Source organism: Micromys minutus (genome assembly GCF_963924665.1).
Source record: "Micromys minutus genome assembly, chromosome: 2".
In the NCBI taxonomy this organism is placed as follows: Eukaryota; Metazoa; Chordata; class Mammalia; order Rodentia; family Muridae; genus Micromys; species Micromys minutus.
The window spans coordinates 50,752,060-50,777,595 of NC_137971.1; the positions used below are offsets into that span (position 1 = coordinate 50,752,060).

The following is a 25,536-nucleotide window of genomic DNA, read 5'->3' on the forward strand; positions in this document are numbered from 1 at the left end:
TGTGGGTTTTTTTCAAAGAAATCAAAACTCCAAAATTGTCACTATACTTGTGATGGCCAAGGAACTAGTCTATTAAGTATGTGGTAGAAGGCTAGTGGACAAACCTGAGCGCAATCCTCAGGATCCACAGAGAACCAGCTCCCCAAAAACTGTTCCTAACCTTCAGACGGTTGCTCTGGTACACAACCCATACAAAAACAAATGGATATAATTAAATAAAAATCTGGTGCAATACTAGGGTTATCCATTGCTTAGGAATCAAACAAGAAATAGGAACCACAGGGCGACCGAGTGACAGGGTCACAGAAGAGCTGGAAACCCAGCAGGGGAAGTGACCCAAACCAAGGACTCATAAAGACCCTGGAGCCACCACCACTTCACCAACTCACAGGGAGTTAGAAAGAACGGAGGAGGCACAGAGGGAGGAAAATTAGGCTTTTCTTTTTTCTTGCCTTTCAGGTCTTAGTGAAGCTCCCTTCCTGTTGCCAGCCCACTGCAAAAAAAAAAAAAAAAAGACTACCCAGAGGCTTTGGGCAAGAAGCAAAGAACAGCCTCTAGGTAGGAACTAGCCAGGCCTAGGAAATTGCTTCATTTGGAGAAATGTCCTTAATTGCTTATATTGTAGAAGCTGTAAGTGGTGTTAGCTCAGACCTTTAATCCTTGCACCTGGGAAACGGAGGGAGGAGGAAGAGATTTAGGGCAACCAGGGTTACACAAATTCCAGGTCAGACTGACATCAAAGTGAGTCCTTATCTCAACAAAATAAAAGCTGGTGATACAGTGGTGGTGTGTTGGACAAGCCCTGGGCACACACACAAATATACTGTAAGTAAACAGTGTGTTTCTCTTCTGTTCCCTAGCCTCCTACATCATCCAGAATTCTGTTTCTGGGCTGATAATTACTGTTGGTGGCACTTAAAATTAGAATTTTTAGTTCCAGATATTTTTGCTGTTTCTCTGCTGAAATCTAATGTGTGTTTGTGTGTGCGCGCGCGCGTGCGTGCGCGCATGATGGGGATGTTCTGTAGATGTGTAAGTGCCCATTGTGACAGCCTTCACTCAGGCACGAATGCCAGGCAGCAGCGCCATGGCAACCGGATCCCTGTCTTGGAGGCTCTCAGGAGATTTTCTGTGTCCTGGGAAAAGGCCACACTCTCTGGACTCACGTTTTAAAAAAACAAAAAGAAAAACAAAAACCGTAAATGATACCCATCGGGAAGCAGTTTACACACACGCCCACACGGCCACTCCAGTCCTCTTCATCTTCTAGAATCTTTGTTTAGGAGAATCAAAAGTGATTCCACCATCCCCCGAAAAACGTATGTGCTAGTATAAAGGAACGAGGCCCAAAGGAAATTAGAAGAGATGCTATCTCCACACTTCTGAGCCTACGTATACTTCCCACATCTCCGCCAGTCTTTTCTCATCTGCGATGCTTTCGAGGCGGCTAGTCAAGGGAAAGCCAAGAAACAAGATGCGGAGCAGCCGCACAGCACCTTTCCGTCAGCCATTGGTAGGACTACCCTACCGGGTCTCCAAGGCTGCGGGCGCCACTCCAAGAAGGACTCCAGGCTTTGCCGCGGAGCAAACTGGCCAGACACAACCCGCTGCACAAGGTTCGGGCCCAGACCTGTGGCTAAGGCGGGACTGGGGGGGCGTATCCTCACGTGATTGGCTAGCCTGGTCAGGAGGCGGGACTGCCGGACGGACGCTGACAATGAGCCTCCATAAAAGGGAGCGGCGGGGTTGGGGGCCCCGGATCGAGCCCTCCCCGCCCGGGGTCGTGACGCGTTGAAGCCCGTGGCTGACGGGGCGGCGGGGCGAGCGGCGGTGAGCTAGGCGGGCCTCGGGCCCGGCGTGGAGGGCGGGAGGCGGCCGCCGCAGGCGGCGCGCCGAGGTCTGTGCGCCCGTCCTCGGCTTTCGGGTCGCCCTTCTTCGCCTCGCCATGGCGCTGAGAACCGAGGGAGCCGCGGCGCTGGACTGCTTCGAGGTGACGCTCAAGTGTGAGGACGGGGAGGACGATGACGACGAGGCCGTGGTGGTGGCCGTGATTCCGCGGCCCGAGCCGATGCTCCGAGGTGAGGGGGTGGGGGACCTCACTTCCGCTTGGTGGTCGAGGACTAGATCTGTCCAGTTCCCGGTTCCCGGTCCTCAGGGCTTTCCTGGGCCGGCATCTGCAGCCTCAGAGGGCCCTTCCCGGTCCGGTCCGCGGCTAGGGCGCCCTCGCTCCTCCCCCACCGGGTTTGGAATCTCAGGCCTCTCGGAGCCCCCCTTTCCTCCGCCGCCCCTCCCCCGCTCAGGGTCTAGAGACTTCCATCCACACCGAAGGAGCGCTTCAGGTCTTCCGGTTCCCGGCGCCCCCTCGGGCCAAGAGTAGAGGCCCGATTCCTAGTACAGTGGTTTGTGCGCGGCTGTTGTCTCCCGGTTCCGGTCTGTTCCCTAGGCCGAGGGGCGACCAGGCCTCTAGGCCCCAGGCTAGTCGCCCGCAGTGATAACGGAGGTGAAGGCTGGCGCGGCTGGCGGCCTCCAGAGAGGGAAAATAAGAGCCCTGTAAGTAGAACCCTCCTTCCTTCCTCAATCCTCTAGGCCTTCTGTCTCTGGAGCCACAGGTGTCAATTCTAGAACCCGGCATTTGAATGGAATTGCTAGTAGCACCCAGCTTGAGAAAAGCGGGACTTGCTTAGGGGGTGGGTAACAAGTCATCTATTAGTCACCAAAGGAGGTGTTTGAGGGACAATCCGGGAACACATTGCTCTCCCCTCCCTTCCCCCTTCCCCAGCCTCTCTGGTCCAAAGGAGAAAACAAAGAGCTACCTTTGTGGAAGACAATTAGTCATGAAAAATGCAAATATTTCCTTAGGCGGAATACCTGTTTCCCTTAATCAGGACAGTACACAAAAGAGATTGAGAACTAAGTTGTTCATTGTGTTTCTTTAACCTAACTCTTTTGGAGACAGGAGGGAAAATTTGAAGAAAAAAGGCCACATTTCCTCTAGTGTCTGATGCATCTCGAAGGTTATTTTTACTTGTGCTGGCTTAGAGTGCTTACCGGGATGGCCTCATCACTATTAGAAAGAAATAGACATCTACAAAGGTTCATTCTTCAACTGTTTTGGGCAGCTGTATGCCAAGCATTTTTCAGGCAGAGGTGGAGTGGTAACAGTGGGGAGCAGGGTAAGTGAAACCCTGCTCCTAAAATGTGTATCCCAGTGGCAGCCAACAGGTAAATATTGAACTATAGTATGTTAGGTGGCAATGGGTTCTTTTTTATTCTGTCTCTTTCTCTCCCTCCCCCCCCACCCCACCCCCCCGTGTGTGTTTGTGTGTGTGTGTATCAGTTACAGCAAGTATGAAGAGGTCAGGACAACTTTTGGCAGTCCATTCTTACACCATGTAGGATTGAATTTGGTTCATCTGGCTTGGCAGGAAGAGCTTTTACTAACCCAGTCTTCTCAATGGCCCAGTAATCAGTTTTAGAGACTACAAAAGCTGGATAACAAGAAATGAGGGTCTAGTTAGAATTTTTTTTCTCTTAAGTTGTTAGGAAAGATGTCTCCAGTAAGAATGGAAGAGAACTTAGAAAACCAAGTGGAAGGTTCTAGAGGCCTCTTGACCTAGGCACAAGGTTCTAAGAAGATCTGGAGCATGAGAAAGTGGATGAGTTCACATATTGTTCTTTGGGCTCAGTGCAGTGCTGCACGTCTTCAGGAGGCAGAGGAAGGCAGACTTGGAAGTTTCAGGTCATCCTAGTCTATACTTGGAAGCTAACCAGAGCTATAGTGAGAAAAGGAAAAAAAGGTGGGATTTTTTGTTGTTGTTTGTTTTTGTCTTAGTTACTTTTCTATTGTGACAAACACCATGACCAATGCAAAGTACAAACCAAAGGGGTTTGTGGAACTTGCTGACATACACCTTTAAATCTTAGTACTTGTCAGGTCCAGGGACAGCCAGGATTACCTAGGAAAACCCAGTCTCAAAACACCAAAAAAAGAAAAAGAAAAAAAATTTTTTTAAGTTGGGTGTTTAAGGTTAGAGTCCATGACCATCTTGGCTAAAAGCACGGCAGCAGGCAGGCATGGTTCTGGGGCAGTAGCTGAGAGCTTAGCCTGATCCACAAGCACAGGCCGAGAGAGAACAGGAGCTAACTGGGGGAGGCAGAGAAAAAGCACACTTGTGCTAAGTGGGCGTGGCATTAGGCAGTTAAAACCTCAAAGCCTACCCCTTGTGATCCACCACCTCTAACAAACCACGCCTTCTAATTCTCCTCAAACAGTTCCACTATGGACCACATATTTATGAGTATGAGTCTTCTGGAAGCCATTCTCATTCAAACTGCCACAATCTTGTTATTTGAAAGTAGAAGGATTATCTACCAGTTTACTGAGACAGACTATGTGCTGTAGTTTAGACTTAGAAGTTTGGAAATAGGCTTTGAATATTGTTAAATTTAGTGTCTCTTCAGGCTCTAGGAGAGTGATTAGCTAAGCAGTTGAATATCTACATCTAGACTTCTCTTGAGTGCCTTACTAGTTAGTTGCCAGGCATGTTGAGCAGGCTTGTAATTTGAATTACTCAGGAGGCTGATGCAGGAGGATCACAAATTCTCAGCCAGCCTGGATAGTAGATCTTGTCTCAAAAAGTAAAAAAGATAGCCAGAAATAGAGTTCACTGGCAGAATACTCAACTAGCTAACAAGTACAAGTACGTGGCCCTTCAGACAGTCCCACTAATTCTGAAATAAAGCATGGGAATTGTCAAGGCAACAGGTGAGAATTACCCAAAGGAGGAGACCAAGTGCTGAGGTCAGTCCCTTGTCATCGATGTTTAGTGCTGTTGGTGCTTGAGATTTAGACACAAGCAGACATCTGTTGAGGGCCTGTACTGTGCTGTGAAGGAAACATTCCACAAAGGGGAATGAGATGGTCAACTTGGGGTTGCAGCTTGTGTGGGGAGTTGAGAAAGTAGCCTTCAGTGTGATTTCCCAGAGGGGAGAGAAAAGAACCCAGGTAGGTGACAAGAGGAGGAACAGAAAAAGAACTAAAGGTGCATAGTTCCTTGAATGCTTTTGAGTATCAAGTCAAGGTTGAAAAGGTGACTGTGTGGAAAAAGTTCTGGCTGGGCTGATTGACCTTCGTGAGCCCTGGTTTAGGAGAATTAGAAGAAGAAGACCAATTGAAACATGGAAAAAAGGTTCTGGAACCTAGACTGTTCCAGAAGCTCCTTGTCCTAGGTCCCAGTTGGTTAGGGGAGAGTTCTAGTACTTAGGGATCACAGGCACTGACAGAAGAGAACCAGGCTGCCTCTACATTGAGAGTTTCTGCTCTGAGGAAGTTCTTCTCATCTGCAGAGAGCTGGGGACACAAGCCAGAGGGGCGTGGCCATCATTGCACATACTTCAGGAGCACCCTAGAAAAGGAAGGTTGATTGAAAGAGGGCAGCTATTGCCTGCGTGCCAGTTCTTCCTGTTGGTAACAGTAAGATGTTTGTCTTAGTTGGGGCTTTACTGCAGTGAACAGACACTATGACCAAGACAACCTGTAGACATTTAATTGTGGCTGACTTGCAGGTTAGAGGTTCAGTCTATTATCACCAAGGCGGGAACATGGCAGCTTCCAGGCAGGTATGGTGCAGGCCAACCTGAGAGTTCTACATCTTCCTCTGAAGGCTGCTAGAAGACTGACTTCCAGGCATCTAGGATGAGGGTATTAAGGCCCATGCCCACAGTGACACACCTGCTCCAACAAGGCCTCCTAAGAGTGCCATTTCCTGGGCCAAGCATATACAAACCATCACACTGATCAAATTTAGTATTTTTACTCCCAAAAGAATATATACTATTGTGGTTAATCTTGGTTGCCATCTGGGAAGATGGAACCTCAAGAATTGCCTTAATCAGATTATCCTGTAGGACTATTTGTAGAGCATGTTCTTGATTTCTAATTGGACCTGAGCTGGGTAAAAAAAGGTAGCCAAAGGAGCCCATTTGGTTTCTGCTTTAGGCTCTGCCTTGGTGTCCCTAGGTGTATGGCCGAGCCCAGAGCATTTTTCTCTGATCTAGTTGTTCGTAGGCCTAGTCCTGGAAGCGTCTATCCTCCATACAATTTAATCCAGATCTTGAATGTCTCAGTTTCTGAGGCTCACTCACCAGATGTAATTGTCCTCTCAGTGTAATCATCTTGGAGACTTACTGATGAATAAACTCAACCTTCCTAGCTCTTTCTGAACTCTGGTTGGCTGGTCCAACTCTAGCCTGAACTCCTCTCTAAACTGACTGATTCAAAATTGCTTCTCTCAGCTTCTAAATGAATCGCTCTGCTGAGTTTCAAACTAACTCTGACCATCTGTTCTAATCTGGCTCCTTTTCATTCTGTCTCAATTCTGTCCTCACCTGTAACTTGTCCACATAAAAGAGTCTTGGTGAAACTTTTCACTCTCTGTGCTGTTCCTAAGAGTTGCATATTCTATCTCCGACTCATTTTATCACATCTTTCACTGATTCACCACTTTGTGGTTCCTCAATTAGAGGTCACTTTCAAAAAATGGCAGTTTCCTGCTTCAAATTAACTTTCACTGTTTGGGAGTAAAGGTGTGTACTAAGGGTATGTCTATATTCTAGCCTGAGGGATTAAAGGTGTATCATTCCAGCTGAATGCAAATTGCTGGATTAAAAAGTTTCTCTATAACTGCCCCCTTTCTGGTTAAGCTAAAATTACATACAGTTTAACTTTTACAACAGAAACAGTTGTCAATCACATAAAGTTAACAGTCTGAATGTCCTTGTGAAGATCTGTTGGTGTGATGATCCTTCATCTGGAGTCCTGATATCTGTCCTTAAGCAGATGGCCATTTTCACATCAAGGTTTCCAGTCTAATGAACTGATTTGTCTTTTTCACCAAGTTTGTTGAGCTGTCCTCATGCGGGGCACATCAGCTTTCTGGGTTGTCTGTTGCTGTCTTTCTGCATCTCTTCTTTCCTTGAGTTCTGCCTTTCATGCGAAAGCTTCATTTACTCAGATCATATCTTTATCAGTTTTGATGGAATCCATAGTCTTTCATCCCTGTAGAAATACAAACAAAAACTTCCCCAATGCAACACATTCCCTGACTTCCATTCTGGTGTTAGAACACCTTTAAAGTATACAGGTTGATCTTATTCAGCAAGAATTTTTGTTGTTGTTTTATATTTTTTTAAGATTTATTTATTTTATGTATATGAGTATATTGTAGCTGTCTTCAGACATACCAGAAGAGAGTATCAGATCTCATTATAGACGGTTGAGCCACCATGTGGTTACTAGGATTTGAACTCAGGACCTCTGGAAGAGCAGTCGGTGCTCTTAACCACTGAGCCATCTCTCTAGCCCTAATTTTTGTTTTTTTTAATACAGGGAAGACAAGATTTATTTTATTTATAATTCCATTTAACAGTTACTTTTCAAAAGTGAGGGCAGGAACCTTGGAGGCAGGAGCTGATATAGATGTCATGGGGGGTTGCTTACTGGCTTGCTCTCATGTTTGTTTAACCTGCTTTCTTAGAGAACTGGGACCACCAATCCAGGGATGGCCCCACCCATAATGGGCTGGGCCCTTCTGATCTTATGGAAGCATTTTCTCAGTTGGAGCTCCCTCTGTTAACCATGGCTATGTCAAGTTAACATAAAGACTAGTCAGGGGCTGGAGAGATGGCTCAGCGGTTAAGAGCACCGATTGCTCTTCCAGAGGCCCGGAGTTCAATTCCTAGCAACCACATGGTGGCTCACAACCATCTGTAATGGGATCAGATGCCCTCTTCTGGTGTGTCTGAAGACAGCAACAGTGTGCTTATATAAATAAAATAAATCTTAAAATTAAAAAAAGGGGGGGCAGATTTCTGGGGCCTGCTGGGAACAGGACTTCCAAAGATCGCGAGTATGTCCGGAAGGCTGTGGTGCAAGGCCACTGTTGCTGGCTACAAGCGAGGTCTCCAGAACCAAAGAGAGCACACGGCTCTTCTTAAAATTGAAGGCGTTTATGCCCGAGATGAAACCGAGTTCTACGGAGGCAAGAGATGTGCTTATGTGTACAAAGCAAAAAACAATACAGTGACTCCTGGAGGCAAACCAAACAAAACCAGAGTGATCTGGGGAAAAGTAACTCGGGCCCATGGAAACAGTGGTATGGTTCGTGCCAAATTCCGAAGCAACCTTCCTGCAAAGGCCATTGGACACAGAATCCGTGTGATGCTGTACCCATCCCGGATTTAAACTAATGGAGAGTAAATAAATAAAAGTAGATTTGTGCTCTTGTAAAAAAAAAAAAAAAAAAAAGACTAGTTAGCACACACCCCTAGTTGCTTTTGGATGATCACAACATCAGAACCAAATTTGGGCAGAGATTGGTCCCAGGAAAATTGGATATTGCTGTAGTGGATCTGTAGTGGTTTGGTGGGAAGACGGGAAGCCTTTAGAACTTAGCCAGGAAGGACTCAGAGTTTAATGAGCTATAGTAGAGAAACACCAGCATGGGCATGCAGAAGTTTGGAGAATGGCAAGGAGAAAGTTTGAGGGACAGCAGAGGCTGTCATGGAAACCCTGTCTTAGCAAAATGAGAGATCAACGGTTGGTTTGTCAACTTTCTGACAGAAGTAAAGACTTATCAGGGTTGTTTGTGGGATATATTTAAACTTTAAGAATCTGTAAGTTGGTGGGATGGAGAAATGGTTCAATAGTTAAGAGCAAGCACATGGCCACTCAGGACTCTGTATAACTCCAGTTCCAGAGGATCTGACTCCTTCGAGCAAGCATACATACATGCAGGTAAAACACTAATGCACATGAAATAAAAATTAAAAAAATATACAAGTGAAACCTTGCTTTATTGGAAAAATGGATGTTTGTTAGCTGGTGCTTAAAGGACAGCAGAAATTATTAAGAGATTACCATAGCATCACTGAGATAAAAGTTTCTGGAAAATATTTCCTTAGGGTCAGCACACAAGCTGGTGGTCCAGAGGGAACCAAGGCCGAATCTCAAGCTGGAAACAAAGGGTGGAGGTGTGTAAAAGTCATTTCCCTCATGACTTTTAAGGCATGAAGGGATGAATTAATGTTCAGTTTTTATTGTTGGCTTGACAAAAACTAGTGTCGCCTTGGAAGGAGAACCTCAGTTGAAGAATTGCTTCCATCAGATTGGCCTGTGGGTATATTTGTTGAAGATTGTTTTGACACAGGATGGAGGGTCCAGCACACTGTGGGTGGGTGGCACCATTTTTAGGCTGATAGATCTGGTCTGAGACTAAGCTGGAAAGGGAACATGGTTTTGTTTTGTTTGTTCATTTTGGCTTTTGAGACAGATCTTTTCCATGTAGCCCTGGCTGTTCAGAAACTTGATCTGTGGACCAGGTTGGCCTCCAACACAAGAAAGCTGCCTCTGCCTCCCAAGTGCTGGGTTAAAGACATAGGTCACTACCTTCCATCTGAGGGAGTATGCCTTCAAGCTCCTACCTTGAGTCCTTTCTACTTTGGCTTTGTTCAGTGTAGATTGTAACCTGTAACCCCTTTACTCCTCAAGTTGCTTTTATCTTTGTGTTTTATTACAACAACAGAAAAAGCAGTATAAAAAATAGTAAACTAGAACAACCAAAAGGCAGAGCGTAGTGGTAAAAACCCTGTCATCTTCTCTATACAGGGGCGGAGGCAGAACTGCATGTTCAAGGCCATCCTGGGTACTAAGCATGACCCCCATGTAAGGGTAGATGAATAGAACTTAATCCTAAAGCACTGTCCTCGGCACATATGTCATGGCCCGATGGGGCCCCACCCCATTCTCTCCCCTCTACATTATACATAACACTTGTTAATTTTTTAAAGGGGGGAGGTTGTTAAAAGTTGTGTTTCAGTTGGTAGAGTGCTTGTCCTTATTGAGCACACATGAAGCCTGGGTTTGAGTCCTGTCATTTCAAATACCAGGCATGGTGGAAGCAAGAGGATAAGGAATTAAAAGTGAACCTTTGAGGCTAGACTACTGGAGACTGAAGTATGCATTGTGGCCTACAATTTGGATATGGATAGAGTTGGCTATTGGGTGAGGAAACCTAGAAGCCCCACAGGAAAGATATCTGCCAGATATCAAATGATGCCTTTCAGCTCTGGAAACATGGAGTGGGGCTCATGACTAGATAACAGGTAAAGGGTGAAAGGACAGTTTCGGACATCCTAGCTGTGTTCCTCATGCTGCTTTGTTAGGATCCGATGGGGAGATGGAACACTCAGAGAAATTCCTTTACCCATCCCACACAGCATCACCAGCCCTGGCATCTTCACAGCATATTCCCCTTTCTGCAGTAACCCAACAGGAAAAGACGCCGCCACCTCGGCCTAACCTGCTGGAAGCAGGTGTCGAAGGCTGTGAGGAGCCCAAGCAGCAAGTGTCATGGGAGCAGGAGTTCCTGGTGGGGAACAGCCCTGGAGGCAGTGGACGGGCCCTGTGCATGGTGTGTGGGGCAGAGATTCGGTCTCCATCAGCAGACACTGCTCGAGCACACATCCTAGAGCAGCATCCTCATACCCTGGACCTGAGCCCCTCTGAGAAGAGCAACATCTTGGAAGCCTGGAGTGAAGGAGTTGCCCTTCTGCAAGACATCCAAGCTGACCAGCCATCCCTGCCCAGCCTAGGTAGTAAGGGTGAGGGCTGAGGGAGAAATGGGGCCTGTGGGGGCCCTCGAGCTTAGTGGGCTTTTGCCCCCTCAGAGTCAGGCCAGGATGGCCAGCCAGACCCCATCTCCAGCCCGGATCCTGCCAGGATGCCAGCAGAGATCGTGGTCCTCTTGGACTCCGAGGACAACCCATCCCTCCCTAAGAGACTCCGGCCCAGAGGACTCCGCCCCCTTGAGCTGCCTGGTCAGTCAACAGGGAAGCTTCGGCTTAGTGGGACTCCCTATGCTAAGGGGCTGAGGTGGGCAGGTGTTTTTAGAAGCCTGAGGTTAAAGAGCTCAGGTACAGTGGCCTTAAAGTGCTAACGATTTTTCCTTTTTCAGTTGCCCCTGTCATAGAGCAAGGAAATAAAAGGCCCCGTGGTCAGAGATGGAAAGAGTCCCTTGAGGAGGAACCTGTTAGAAAGAAGAGAAGCAGGCATATGACCAAAAACCTGGACCCTGACCCAGGTGAGGGGATTGAGGGGTACTGAGCCTGGTTGTAACACTGGAGCATGAAGTTCATAAGGAAGTAGATATCAGAGAGCATCTACATGAGCTCAGCTGAAGCATAGGGCTTGAGCCTTTGGGTTCTCTCCTTTTCTACTCACTTCTACACGGCCTTCTTCCAGACCCCCCATCTCCTCCTGAGTCACCCACAGAGACATTCGCAGCACCAGCTGAAGTCCGACACTTCACCGATGGCAGCTTCCCTCCTGGCTTTGTCCTCCAGCTCTTCTCCCACACGCAGCTCAGGACCACCGACAGTAAGGACTCTTCTAAAGACAGCAAAGCTGCCGAGGGCCTGCCCCAGCCACAAAGTCCCTCTTCAGGTGAGCCTTCCTGGGAGGGCTGGTAAGGAAAGCTGAGTCCCTGGATCACAGATAGAGGTTCTGGGTGATTAGGCCTCCAAGAGAAGGCCGAGGACATGGGTTTGAATGCTGAGGAAGCTAGCCTCTAAGCTGAGTGTCCCTGGCAGTGGTCGTTAAGTTTTGCTTGACATCAGTTTAGGCTCAGTTTAGACCATGATGCTGGTTCCAGCTAGAGTCCTGGAGGAACTTGCCTCACCTCGGTGATACAGGGGCCCAAGTGAGGTAGGTATTCAACAATTTAAACGTGTGGGGACCGTGGGCGAGTGATGAACATCAAAAGGATGCTCCACGGTACAAGTGACCTTCCATCGATAGCTGCTGTTTGTGTTTATACCCTGCCCTACTGACTGAGAAACTCTTGAATACAATTCATTTGATCTTTATAAAAATACCTTAGACCAAGCATAATCCAACCCTTGAAAGTCTGAGACAGGTTTGACACAGGTTGGAAGTAGCCTAGGTTACAGTAACAAACTAACTATCTTAAAAAGCCAAAACCCAGAAAAGTTCCTAACATGAGCTGGACTGGATGTGGGGACCAGGGAGATAGATGGCTCATCAGGTGAAGGTACTTGCTACCAAGGCTGATGGTTTTGCTTTAATTCCCAGAACTCATATGGTAGAAGAGGAAAATAATAGGCTACCAAAAGTTGTCCTCTGACCTCCATGTGTGTGCTGTAGATTGTCCTGAAGCTGTGTGTATTTTAATGTCAATTCCACTTCCCCAAGAAGGGCTGCCTAGTTACGTGACTCCAACTGAACCTTCCCATTCTAATTAGTAAAATAAAGGAAAGCCAGTAACTGGGTGGGGGCGAGGGAGGTAGAGAGGGCTGAGAGGTCAGAGGACCGAGGGGGAAAGGTTAGGAGGGGGACGTGGTGACATGTAGCTTCCCAAGCACCAACTAGACCCAGGTGATGTTGATTGGCGTTAAATAGCTATGAACATTAAGGATTTTATAGGTCTAGTATCTCATATAGAAGGGCAGTTTGTATCTTTGTCTATTTGATGTAATCTTGTTGTGTAGAGGGCTTGTGGATTGAGAGTTGAACATATAAACCTGTATGAAAAGCTATTGGGCTGTAGAGTTGTGTTTTTGGGATTTTTGGGGTAGAGAAACACCCCGGGACAGAGGCAGAGAACAGGCAGTAGAAAACCGCCAGGGAAGGGAGTTGCACGGACAAGTTGGGCCATGTTGGCTCAGACCGGGTGCCAGAGTTGCACTCGACTCAGTATCAGGGTAGGGCCTGAGAAGTGAGACCTCAGGACCAACCAGAAAAGAGTTAAACCTTTTTTATTTTTTAATATTTACTGCAACAGTGTGCCATGGCCCACATACTTCCCCTATCCCAAATAAACTAACATAAACAAACAAACACATTTTTGTTATTATTCTTTTGGTGTTTTGAGACAGGATCTCACTGTGTAGCTCTGACTGTCCTGGAACTCATGATGTAGACCAAGCTGGCTTTGGTCCACTTGAAGCTTCCTGCCTCTGCCTCTGAGTGCTGGGATTAAAGGCATTTGTTACTCCGTCCAGCTCTTTAATTAATTTAGTTTTATAAGCTTTCTAAAAAAATTCTTTTTATTGCCAGATGGTGGCAGCGCATGCTTTTACTCCCAGCACTACGGAGGCAGAAGCAGGTGGATTTCCATGAGCTCAGGGCCAGCCTGGTCTAAAGAGCTGGTTCTAGAACAGCCAAGGCTATATACAAAGAAAATCCTGTCTCAAATTTTTTATTATATTTTAAATTATGTATATGAGTTTGTTTGTGGGTATGTGTGTAAGAGTACCAGTACCCGTGGAGGAAGTGTTGGAGGCTGGAGGTATAGGATTCCTTGGGGATGGAATTACGGATGTTTGTGAGCCTCCTGTGTGCAAACTGAGAATCCAACTCATGTATACTTTTAAACACTGAGCCATCTGCTAACCTATAGTCCTGTTACCATGATGGAGGAATAAAGACTCCCATGCCTTCTCGGGAGCAGAGGCTGAGCCTGCTTCCTCTTCTTGTCCTCTCGTTGAATTCAGATTACATCATCTCAGGATAAGCAACTTGTGAATGAAAGATTGGTTGTTGCCAGGGAGTGCTTATACCCTTGTCCCACAAGGTTAGAAATGTCATTAATGTGCTTTTGTAGCTGGGGTAAGTAAAACAACTAATAGGCAGCTGCAGGCCTCTGACATGGGTTTGGTCATATCCTCCTTCCTCATCAGAAGTCTGTAGAGGAGTACACAATCTCCACTCTTGAGACAGGCCTTACTCATATACTAGGGTCAGTTTTAATGCTCTCAAGCTTCAGCTTGAGTCATAGTCCAGTGTTACTTCCTGGGCAGGCATATCCTCCTTGGATTTGGATTTGCATGCTTCTGGGCCTTCTCGGTCAACCTGGGATCATCTGCTTTCCTTCATTTTAAGTCTTGGGGTGTCCTTTGCCCAAACTATCCGTCTGAGGTAGAGAGTAGAAGTAAACTGGAAGGGTCAGAGCATCAAGGGAAAAAATGGGACTGTGACAGTGTGTGTCCTGGTGATATGATATATATGGAACCTTGTCAGGGCAAAACCTTAGGTGGATTCTTGTTTTGGAAATCCAGAGGTTTGACATCCCCATGGTCTACAGCTTCCATGTAAGTAAAGTTTCTACCCCTGCAAAGAGAAAAGAGTAAAAATCTTAGGTATAGAAATGAGAGAAGCGCACTGTTGTCAGCTTTGCTGAACTAGTGGATAGACCTATGAAGCCGCCTGGGAAAACTTTCTGGAACTTTCCAAGAATCTTTCTTGCAACATAGGGGTAAAGCAGTTTACAAAGCGGTAGAGAAAGTAAGCTGAAGATGATCTGTTCACAAGTCCTTTCAGAGGAAAGGGTTTTTACTGTGTTAACCCAGTTTGCTTTAGAACACATGGTGGGTGACATTTTTTTCCGCAGCCTCTCAAGAGCTTAGAATACAATTGTAAGCCACTGTATGATGCCTGGCTTTTGTTTTTGTTTTTGTTTTGTTTTTTGAAACAGGATCTGGCTTTAAACTATGTAACCAAAGCTGGCATTGAATTCTTGATCCTTCTGACTCCACTTTCTAAGTGCTAACTCAGGAAGCTGGTCACCACAGCCCCGGGCAAGGTATCTCCAGGCTGAACTGAGCCGGGAGCACAGTGAGAAAAAGTGAGGTGCCTATACATGCAAATGTGAGCTTCAAAAGGTTCTTTGGTTTGGCTCACTTTTATGTCCTTAGCACCTAGAACAAACAGTATGTGGAGTGGGTTAGATTATTTTATGCATGTGAGGACACTGTCACTGTCTTCAGACACACCAGAAGAGGGCATCAGATTCCGTTACAGATGGTTGTGAGCCACCATGTGGTTGCTGGGAATTGAACTCAGGACCTCTGGAAGAGCAGTGGTGCTCTTAACCACTGAGCCATACCTCTAGTCCCCAGTATGTTGTTTTTAACAAATTGTTTGATTTTTACTAATTCAGACTTGGGAGCCAGTTGCTTGGGAGCCTGCTAGATCAGAGAGAAAGAGAACATCCCAAAAGGAAAGCTCTACCTCCATGTTATTTCAATCCCCTCCCTGAATGTCCCTCCCCTCTACTTCCTGTGTGTCTCTATCCATCATCTTGACTTCCTCTTACTCCCTATGTTTTTTTTCCTTTGTTCACTCCCTGTCAACTGGTTGTTTGCTCTACCTCTTGACCTATGGTTGACTTTATTTATGCTTGCTTATAATCAACAGAAAACTCTTGGATTAAAGGTTTGTGCTAGGGTTAAGCTACACCACAACTAGACAGGTTTTTCTACAGAAAGTAATTATTTACAAATAATACAATCTCAGAGTTCAGAGCATAATCAAATATCCTGCAACATTTCCCCCTTTTTGTCTAAATAAAAAGGAAAGAATTTAACTCTAGCATAGTAAAACTGTTTACAGTACTGAAGCTATTTCTGTCAGGCATTCCACAGTTTTAAGTATTTTGTATTCAAAAGTTTTATAAAAATGTTCAGGTCTACTTAGCACTTTGAATGTCCTGAGCAGTTTGTAGGCTAAAGCTGATCTTTGGGTGGTGCTTGTCAGCTCAGTGGCAATCCTGACTAGGTAGAGCACAGCAGCCAAGCCAAAGGTGTCCATTGTTTGAAAAACCTGGTGGCAGAAGAGGCCTGGGACAATTTTGACCTTTGGTTAGTACTACCACAATCCAGGTGGATTTGTCTTTTACAGGGCCCCATCATCTCTGAGACCTCAAAGGTTACTGTTTGGAATGGTAGAAAACAAACATTTTAGGCAGATCTCAGCTGATCTCAGAAAGGTTTGAGGGTCACAACCTATTAAGTACACAAACTTTGTCTCTAGTTACCTGTTTCAGACTCCAACCTAAAATTATGTACAGGAAGCTAGATCAAACTTATTTCTACAATTAGTAGATCACAAAAGACATTACCTTAAATTTCAGCCTGTCTTCTTCAAGTGGCTTTTTAATTCTTGTGTGCCTACCTTTGCCTTCCAAGTGTTGGGATTAAAAGTGTGTGCCTCCTGAGTGCTGGGGTTAGAGATGTGAGTCACTACCTGGCTAACTCCTTACAAGAGTGGTTACTCTGCTTTAATTCAGTTCTCCATTTCCCTTTATTTTATAGTGTTAGGGGTTTTCAAGTTTTTCGAACATTTAATCTATTGTTTTTACTGGTTTATTCTGGATCTGTTCCCTGACGATTGTAATATTCTAGTCTGATGCCAATTTGTTCACTATTTCAGTACTTTTGTCTGCCTTGCCTGTATGAGCTACATAAAATTTGATGTCTTTGCTGTTTCACTAGCTTTTGCATTTCTATTCACGCCTCCCATGACTAGGTATCTTTACCATTTATGTTCTAGTTAGTGGTTTTCCATATTGATAACCACATTGTTACACCATCGCACACGCACCATGAATTGGAGAAGAGATTTTCCTTTTGCTTCCCTAGTTTGTCTTATAGCCAGTAGTGCTGCACTGATTTTGTGGTTCCTTCCTCAGTGTTGGCCGTTCCATCCCCTCGTCTATAAGCTGCCTTTCATTAGCCTTGATTTCATCAGTGGTTGGTGATCATTATGGTCTTTAGGCCCGCACAGTTTGGAGGATACCTCTTTTGGGGAAGTAGTGAACAGCTTATGGATGAGAATTATATATTTATTCTCCATATGCAGAAAGCATTTGCAATAGAAACCGATGGGCAAATGTTGATGGACTCTGTTTTGCTTTATGAAGCATCCTAGTTGTTGGATCACTGATAAATATGGTATCCATAAGTAGGGTATTATCTGCTTCAATATTAGTCAGAGGTGCATACAAGGAGATGATGAGCTTACCAGCAGTCACAGAAATCATTATTTCCTGGGCCCATTGGAAATTAGCTGTCTTTCTGGTAACTCTACAGAGGGTTTTTATAATAATCTATAAATATGATATATGATCTCTCTACTGTTCAGATATACCAGTTAGGAGGTGTATCTGAGTTTTGTCCCAGGGTGGTAGGATTAAAGGCGTGTGCCACCACCACCTTCTCTATTATTCTAGAATTTAGAAAACAACTAATTTCTAGAGATCCACCTGTCTCTGCTGGCTTTGTAGGCGTGGGCTACCACAGCCCTGCTGAAATACTTTATTGTAGCTCCAAATCTCCAACTTTTAGAGATTTAAAAAACAAGTTTGAATGGTAGTAAAACCCTTTGAATTTACTTAAAACATTTTAAATTTGTTTAAATTGTGTTTTTAACACCAAACAGCAAAAATACCCTTTTATTTTATAAAGATTTATTTATTTATCTGAGTACAGTGTCACTCTCTTCAAACACACCAGAAGAGGACATCAAATCCCATTACAGATGGTTGTGAGTTACCATGTGGTTGCTGGGAATTGAACTCAAGACCTCAGAAAGAGCCACTTAACTACTCTTAACTGCTGAGCCATCTCTTCAGCCCCAAAATATGCTTTTTATTTAAGAAGAAAACTCAAAAGTTCATGTCTAAGATGATATGGGTCACGTGGCAATCTACAGTTGAATGTTCAAACATGGAATAAAATACATAGTTTAAGAAAACTTACTCGGGGCTGGAGGGATGGTTCAGAGGTTAAGAGCACTAGTTGCTCTTCCAGAGGTCCTGAGTTCAATTCCCAGCAACCACATGGTGGCTCACAACCATCTGTAATGAGACCTAGTGTCCACTTCTGGTGTGCAGACACACATGCAGGCAGAATGCTGCGTACATAATAAATAAATAAATAAATCTTTAAAGAAAACTTATTTTCTATTTCACACCAGTAAACCCAATATGCCTTTGATTATTTTCATTCCTGATCAAATGAAAAGCATTTATTTTGTTAGTCTTTATAAGTTAGTTGGACTGAATAGTCAAGCTGCCTATTGAACTATCACCTCTCTTTATTTAGATCTCTCATGATTAACACTAATCATTATCAATTTTGATAATATTCACAGTTTTTCCTCTTCTATGGAAACAAAGACAAAACCTCTTCCCCAACTTACCTGCAACAAAATCATGTCCCCATAAATTAATGGCTACATTAGCCACATACGGCCTTAATTTTTCTATTTATCCTTCTGGCCCTATACACGTGACCCAACCTGCACATTGTTTTACCTGAGATAAAGTTCCAATGCCTAGAAGCTGAATATTTACTTTCTGAAGAAGATGTAATCTGGATGCCATGATTTTAGTGAATTGTTGCATCTGTTCCTATGTTTACCAAACCTTTAATTTTATGCCATTTTTTGTATGTTTAGCCTTGGTCTCTGCTATAAATAAAGCAGTTCACCAAAATACTTGTTTTCTGTTCTCACCTGAATTTTTTGTTTTATCTACTGAAGCTGTTCTATCCCTTGATTAAATCCAGAGCAGTATTGTTTTTAACAACAGTCTTTAACTCTTTTCATTGCTTTGTGCCTAAGTATTTTCATTTATAAGTCTGAGGCTTGTAGCTTACCCATCCACTTTTCATATTTTTTTCCTGTATCTATATAGTTTTTATCTTTTGAGAAGTTACAGAAAGCCACTATGGCTATTAAGGAGTTTGAAATACTAAGATAATAATAATCATAATCAGTATTGAGCCAATTTTCGTTAAGTCATTTAGCTTTTCATTTTCAGCTTCAGTTTTCAAGCCATCTAAAGTGACATTATACAGGATCCTAGCACCTTGTGTTATGTTTTTTCATCCATAACTTTCTCCTTGAGGACTTTCCAAATCTGATGGTTTCTTAGTTTGTCTGCAACTGGTATGATTTATCTGTTGGTGTTGGATTGCCGAATGTTGTTTATAACAAAATCTCAAACATTTGATTTTACCAATTTAGACTTGGGAGCCGGTTGCTGGGGTGAAAGCCTGCTAGCTCAGAGAGGCAGAGAAAGCGCCCAGCCAACCTTATTTTGTAGCCAGCATTCCCAAAAGGAAAGTTCTTCATGTTGTCTCAACCCCCTCCCAACTGAATGTCCCTTTCTTCTTCTTCCTGTGCATCTCTTCTATCCTCCTGACTTCCTCTCAGGGTTTTTTTTTTTTTGTTGTTTTGTTTTTCCTATGTTTACTTCCTGTCAACAGGTTGCTTCCCTTGCCTCTTGGCTTTATTTAATTCTACTTACAACAAACAGAAAGCTCATGGATTAAAGATGTGTGCTAGGGATGAGCCACAGTACAACTAGAAACAGGTTTTTGCAATAAATAGCACAATCTTAGGGTTCACAATGTGATCAAATATCCTGCAACAATAATATCTGACAAAACGCTCTTAAACTGGACATTGCTTTCTGCTCTTGCCTGTCATTTGAGTGGTGTGACATTTCCAAGATCCCTGTATAGGGTTTGTCCCTAGTGAGAACTAAAAGAAATGGGCTTAGTCCAGCCTCTGCAGGAGGAATGAGTGAACTCACAGTTGGAAAGGAAGGATTGGGTGGGAAGTGAGGGTTGAAGCAGCCCACTCAGGAAGAGACCTCTTTTAGGGCCCAAGTGAATGGACCAGTTTGTCCCAAAGACTTGTAATCAATTCTCCCAGCTTTCTTTCCTTACTTGTCAAGCTTTTTAAAGGTTTTCCCTTTTATTTACTCGTGGGAAGGCACATGTTACAGCGTACAAGGCAGTCAGTCCTCCTTCCCCTGGAATTAAACTCAGCTCAGCAGTTCAGTGGCTCCCAGTTTGCTTTCTTTGGCTTTAGGGTTCCGGTCCAACACATCAGGCTTTGCTCTCTTGCCCTTTTATCTCCACCCATCGATTCTTCTGCCCCTTTGTCATCTAGAAGAATCAGTAGTTAGAGTCCGCAGCTTCTGGACCCTTAACTAAGGTCTGATCTTTTTGTAATGTCTTGATCATGAAAGTAGAGCATAGGAAGCCTTATGGTTTTGTTTTACAGAAGGAAAAACTATGAGCCAGATATTATAATGGTGCACAACCTCTAGTCCCAGTCCTGTGTGCCTAATGCCAGCCTGGGCAAAGTAGCTAGACCTAACCTCAAAAGAAAGCCAGGTAAGATGCTTGCTGTACAAAGCACACTTGAGTTTGATGCCTGGTTCCCATTAGGAGAAGGACAAGCTGGGTGTGGTGGTGCACACCTTTAACCCCAGCACTCGGGAAGCAGAGGCAGGCGGATCTCTGTGTGGAAGCCAGCCTGGTCCACAGAGCAAGTTCCAGGACAGGCAGGGCTACACAGAGAAACCCTGTCTTGAAAAATCAAAAGCCAAAAAAAGTTTCTTCTAGCTTCACTCTCAGGCACCATGTCATGCTACCTCACTTCATCCATAGCTCATCTACAGAACAACAGTGATTTTAAAAACAAAACAACCCTGAACATCTGCAAGTGAAGGTGTGTGGACACAGGTGTACTTCAGGGCACACTGCAACACTACAACTTCCACGATGAGGTGTTTTTTATGGTGTTTGTGCGTGCGTATGTTTATTTTAGGAAGAAGGTTACAAGGGCAAAGGAGCAAATATTCCAGGCCAGGAGATGAGTGGGACTAGGGTACATCATGTGAAACTCACGAAGAGTAAAATAAATACATGAAAATAAAATAACTTTAAAAGAGTAAAATAAATACATTAAAATAAAATAAAAACCAGAAAAGGAAGTTACTAGCATGGGACACTTGCTTAACATGTGTATAAAATCCCAATGTGTATGGTTGTTTTGTCTGCATGTAAGTCTGTGCATCATGCGTGCCTGGGGCCTGCTGACTCCAGAAGAGCATTTCTGAATCACCTGCAGAATTACAGATGGTTGTGAGCCACCATGTAGATGCTGGGAATTGAACCTGAGTCCTTTGCAAGAGTAGCCAGTGCCCTTACAGAGTCTTTTCCTGTAGTCCAGGCTAACCTTGATCTCTCAGTTCTCCAGCCTCAGCCCTTGAGGCTAAGATTATAGACAAACCATGGTGTCCAGCAAAGATTTTATCTCCAGCAGTGTAAAAGTAAAGTGCTGTGGGGTGGGAGCCAGGCCTTGGGCATTTTCTTAGTTTGGGTCTTATTGGTGTAAAGAGACACCATGACCAAGGCTACTATTAATATAGAACAACATCTAATAGGGCTGGCTTACAGGTCCAGAGGTTTACTCCATTATCATCAAGACAGAAAGCAAGGCAGCATCCAGGCAGGCATGATGGGAAATTCTACTTTTAAGAACAGATAAATTTCTAGTTAGAATGTAGATGGTATAGACACTATGGAAAAGCAGTTTAGTTCATCAAAAGGCTAAACAATTAGTCTGTGTCCTGGTTATTCTAGACATAGTAATATAAGGGGAAGAGATTATACCTTGGCAGGCAGCCAGGAGGAGGCTCTCTTCCCTGCTAGGTGGAGCTTGAGCATAAGATCTCAAAGCCTGCCTATACAGTGACACACTTCCTCCAACAAGGCGATACCTCCTACTAAAGCCACTTCTCATGGGCCAAGCATATTCAGACCACCATAGGCATGTAAGGTTTTTAGCCAGGGTCTCTGACCCAACAGGCTATAACTTGTCATGCTTCTTCCAGACACCCAGTTGAAAGCTGATGCACAGCTCTGTTGCATGGCAAAACTTTTATTCAGGAGATGCGATTCACACAAATCTATTTCCCCAGTTGAGGAACTAACAACCTCCAGCAGAAGGCTGGGCTGACCCTAGCAGGGAATAGATAGCTCTTCTCTCATTGCAAAAGAAATTCTGTCTTTGGCATTCACCTCTTCCAGATCGTCTATCAGCCTGCACAAAGCTGTTATTTCTTCTTTCTTGACTCCTTCATCCCTCTGGCTACTGTCCCACTCATATCCAAGCTGGACACCTTACTGTCAGCTGCCTTTTACCGGTCTCTCGTCTGCTGCACTGACTTTACCTATAGCATTGTACGCTGAAGTTTCTTCTTTGCCAACCTCCATTGATTGCCATAAGGTTAAAGCCAGAATTTAGTCCTCTGTATTCTCTCCCTCTATTTCTGCCTTTTGCTGTAACCTGGAACAGGTTATGCATTCCCTTGTAGACCTTCATACATTCTTTTTCCCAAGTGCTGGGATAACAGATGTATACCATCACACCTGGCATTTCCCATGACCCTTGCTTGTTTATTCTTGATTCCTATGGTTGGTAGCACATATTGTTGTCTGTCAATCCTATATTAGACTGTAAGCTTATTAGCCCTATGATGAGCCCAGTGGTCATAACACTTCCAAGTTTAGTGTAGACAATGTGTATATGTATTTAGAAGATGACATCTGGGTCCATAGCTCTAGATACCATCTGTGGAGTCTTAGCTTGACCCTCTCTTTCAGTAGCTAGGTGCTCTGTTTTATTTGGTGGATTAGAAGTTGTCAAAGTATGACAGCTGACTGTAATCTTAGCACTAGTGAGGCTGAGGCAAGAGGATGAGTTTGGGGGCCATCTTGTCTCAAAATGAAATAGCACTTGAGGCAGGGGTGAGCAGATTGTTGTGAGTTTGAGATCAGTCTGGTCTACATAGCAAGTTCCAGGGCAGCCAAGGCTACCTAGCCAGGACTTGTCATACTTCTCCTTTTCTAGCGAATTAATAGTTATCTTTTCTATCTCAAACCCGCTTACTCCTGCCAATTGCCAACCACTCTCTTCCTTATGCCTTATCTTTTCCTCAGGGAAATGAGAAGAAATGTCGGCCTAGCTCAGCAAGGGCACCAGCTCAGACCTTAGTGTTGTGCTGCTGAGCTACTGCCCCACTGGTCTTACTCATATAGGCCTTGAACTTCGGGCTATAATTTTTCTTTTCCACGTTCTCATGGGCTGGAGTTAAGAGCATGTATCTGATGTAATCCACATACATTACATATACATTAGATACAGACGAGTCTATATGAGAACTGAACCCAAAGCTCCGCCATTGCACTTGCTGTATTCTCTGTTCTTTTTTGTTTTTGAGTCGGGGTCTCCACATAGACTTGGCTGTCATAGAACTCACTGTGTGGCCTCCAGTACACTGCCCTCAAACTCAGAGATCTGCCTGTTTCTGCCTCCCAAGTGCTGATCTTAAAAGTGTGGGTCAGCATGCTTATCTTGTATTCTCATGCATAATTTTAAACTCCAGAGTCATACCTGTCTCAAATTGTGTAGGGGGAATTTTTTTTTTTTTTTTTTTTGCCACTGAGCCTTCTTTCTAGTCCCCAAATAAGTAAGTCAGAAAGAAAGAAAGAAAGAAAGAAAAAAAGAAAGAAAGAAAGAAAAAGCCAGCAATCATCTGCCTCTTGTGCTAGGGTTAAAGGTGTCTGACACCACTGCCTGGCTTTTTCCCCTCTCTCTGTAATGGTTGAACTTGAAGTCTTTTATTCTCTTTTCTTTCTTTCTTTTTTTTTTTTTTAAGATCAGACTGGTCTCTTTATTGTTTTTATTTTATGTGTTTTGGTGTTTTAGCTGCATGTATGTCTGTGTAAGGAAGCTTTGGAGCTGGAGTTATAGAAAGGTGTAAGTTGAAAGAGCAGTCAGTACCTTAACCAATGAGCCATGACCTTGAATTCCTGGATGGCCTGCCTCTGCCTCCCAAGTGCATGGATTGCTTTGTCATATATCACTTGCATGGGCCCAAGTCAAGGACGTTTTTGTGTTTCTACCTTGTGTAGCTTTGCCATTCTCTGTCTTCACCGTGTTGCTAAGATACCTGACTGTGGAGTCCTAGGACGTAGAGCCTGGATGAAGGCTGCAGGGCAAAGCTAGAACACTAACTCAGGTGTCTGTGTGCTGTGTATGCTCTGCCTTATCACTGCTACGAGCAGTCTTGATGTTAGAGGTTGGAGAGTGACATCATAGGCACTGTGAACCCATATGTTGAATACACAGGGCAGAAGCTGCATTTAATGCTTGCTCTGTGCCTAAGGGCTGTAGGCCAGCCATTCCTGGTCAATTAAGGTCGTGTTTTCCTTGGATTTCTCCCAAGAAAAGACACTGGGCTATGAAAAAGAGAAAAGCCCTGTTAGTCTGGTATGGTATGGGATTGTTGGAGGGTCTGACTGTGCTTTCTGCTCCCATCCCTTCCCAGCCTCCCCTCCGGGGCTCCGTGGGACACTGGATCTCCAGGTTATCCGTGTTCGGATGGAGGAACCACCAGCGGTCAGCCTCTTACAGGACTGGTCCAAGCACCCCCAAGGCACCAAGGGGGTGGGAACAGGTGACAACCCAGACTGGCCCACGGTTATGTCAGAATCCAGTGCCACTGTTAAGGGACAACCAGAGGCAGGAAGTGGAGTATAGGTTTTCAGTTTTCTAGAGAGGGAGGGATGGGAAGAAGGAAAGGTGGGTGGGAGGAGGCAGTTATTCCCCATTGGCTTAAATCTCAGATCTGCCCAGCTTGTCCACCTGATGGAGAGTTTTAAAAAACAGGTGCCAGGACAATGGAGGGAGGAGGGTTGACATCACTGTCACATTGGGGTACTAGAAAAATGCCTGCCCTTGGCCAAGCCTGAGGTAGGCAGAGGTGGCTTAGGTTGTTGGGTGGTAAGGCATTGGGCCTGTGGAGAACACCTTCCCCAATCCTTCGCTGATCTGCCCTCTGACCCCACACCTCCTCCCTCTCAGCTCCCCACCATTCTCCCCTGGCACAGTGCCTTATGCAGAGGTGGTCATGATGGGGTTTGAACTGAGTCCCACTACCTCGGGGGACACTTTTCCTCCCCCACTTCTGGCTCCTACAGCAGGAGGCCTCCATTACCTCTTACCTCCTCATCCCTGCCGAGGGCTCCCTTTGCCACCCTTTTCCTGTTGTCCTGTTGCATCTATTGTCCTGTTGTATATATTGCCTTTGTTGACAATAAATTATTTTTTTTTTATTAAAAGTTCTGTGTGGCCTGTCATTGGGAAAAGGGAGGATTCTTAGAGTAGCTTGAGGGGCAGGAAACTGAAAGGTGGGAGCCAGAGACTCCTGTCCCGGGCAAAGGGGCAGCGAGCCCAGAGCAGAGTTTGCAACTTGGTGTCAGTCACCCAAGAGACCCATTTTCTTTACTTGACCTACTGACCCACCTGGTAGGCCTCTGTCTAAGCAAAGCTATTATAGGGCTGGGGACATTCACACCCAAGGAGCTTTGGCACCTGATTCTGGCCAGCCTGCACAGACACCTCCCCTGTAATGTGAAGATGGTACATCCCTGCCTTCTCAAAGGACTGTACCCTCCACTATACAATTCACCCCTATTCCCAGTTTCAGCCCAAGTCTGCTTGGGGTCTGCAGATTTTAGGCATCCTGAGTTATCTCTGCATAGACCTAATCTGTGGGCTTTTGAACTTGAGGTGAAAATGAACATCCCAGATTGCTTACTCTCAAATCCTTGATTCCATTGTCCTGTTCAGAATCCCCAGCAGGTATAGTAAGGTGGGGCCACCCCACACTGCTGACTACTCCTGGTATATTACGAAGACTTAGGGAAAGGTAAAGAGGAAGTCTTATCTCTATCATAAAGAGTCAGGGTATGTTGTGTGCTTGCTTAAGCTACCATTTCCTAGGCCAGTAATCTCATACTGGACTAGTGAGATTT

General features: G+C 44.8%; 2 protein-coding genes across 2 annotated transcripts; both read left to right on the top strand.

Moving 5' to 3' along the window:
- Positions 1–1,738: 1,738 nt before the first annotated feature.
- Positions 1,739–24,827, top strand: SPINDOC (spindlin interactor and repressor of chromatin binding). Its single transcript, XM_080911828.1, has 6 exons — positions 1,739–2,078; positions 10,321–10,650; positions 10,726–10,875; positions 11,013–11,138; positions 11,300–11,500; positions 24,048–24,827. The coding sequence occupies exons 1-6, from the start codon at positions 1,946–1,948 to the stop codon at positions 24,257–24,259; spliced, it is 1,152 nt and encodes a 383-aa protein (XP_080767954.1). The 5' UTR covers positions 1,739–1,945; the 3' UTR covers positions 24,260–24,827.
- LOC308416763 (large ribosomal subunit protein eL33-like) lies at positions 7,868–8,284 on the top strand. Its single transcript, XM_080911829.1, has one exon. It carries the CDS (start codon positions 7,910–7,912, stop codon positions 8,240–8,242), a length of 333 nt encoding a protein of 110 aa, XP_080767955.1. The 5' UTR covers positions 7,868–7,909; the 3' UTR covers positions 8,243–8,284.
- Positions 24,828–25,536: the final 709 nt, after the last annotated feature.

Bases quoted from the DNA above. Each gene is read 5' to 3' on its own strand.
- SPINDOC (XM_080911828.1), top strand. From the start codon at position 1,946: ATGGCGCTGAGAACCGAGGGAGCCGCGGCGCTGGACTGCTTCGAGGTG. The intron at 10,876-11,012 runs GTCAGTCAACAG...TTCCTTTTTCAG, and splicing joins CCGCCCCCTTGAGCTGCCTG to TTGCCCCTGTCATAGAGCAA. The intron at 11,501-24,047 runs GTGAGCCTTCCT...ATCCCTTCCCAG, and splicing joins GCCACAAAGTCCCTCTTCAG to CCTCCCCTCCGGGGCTCCGT.
- LOC308416763 (XM_080911829.1), top strand. From the start codon at position 7,910: ATGTCCGGAAGGCTGTGGTGCAAGGCCACTGTTGCTGGCTACAAGCGA.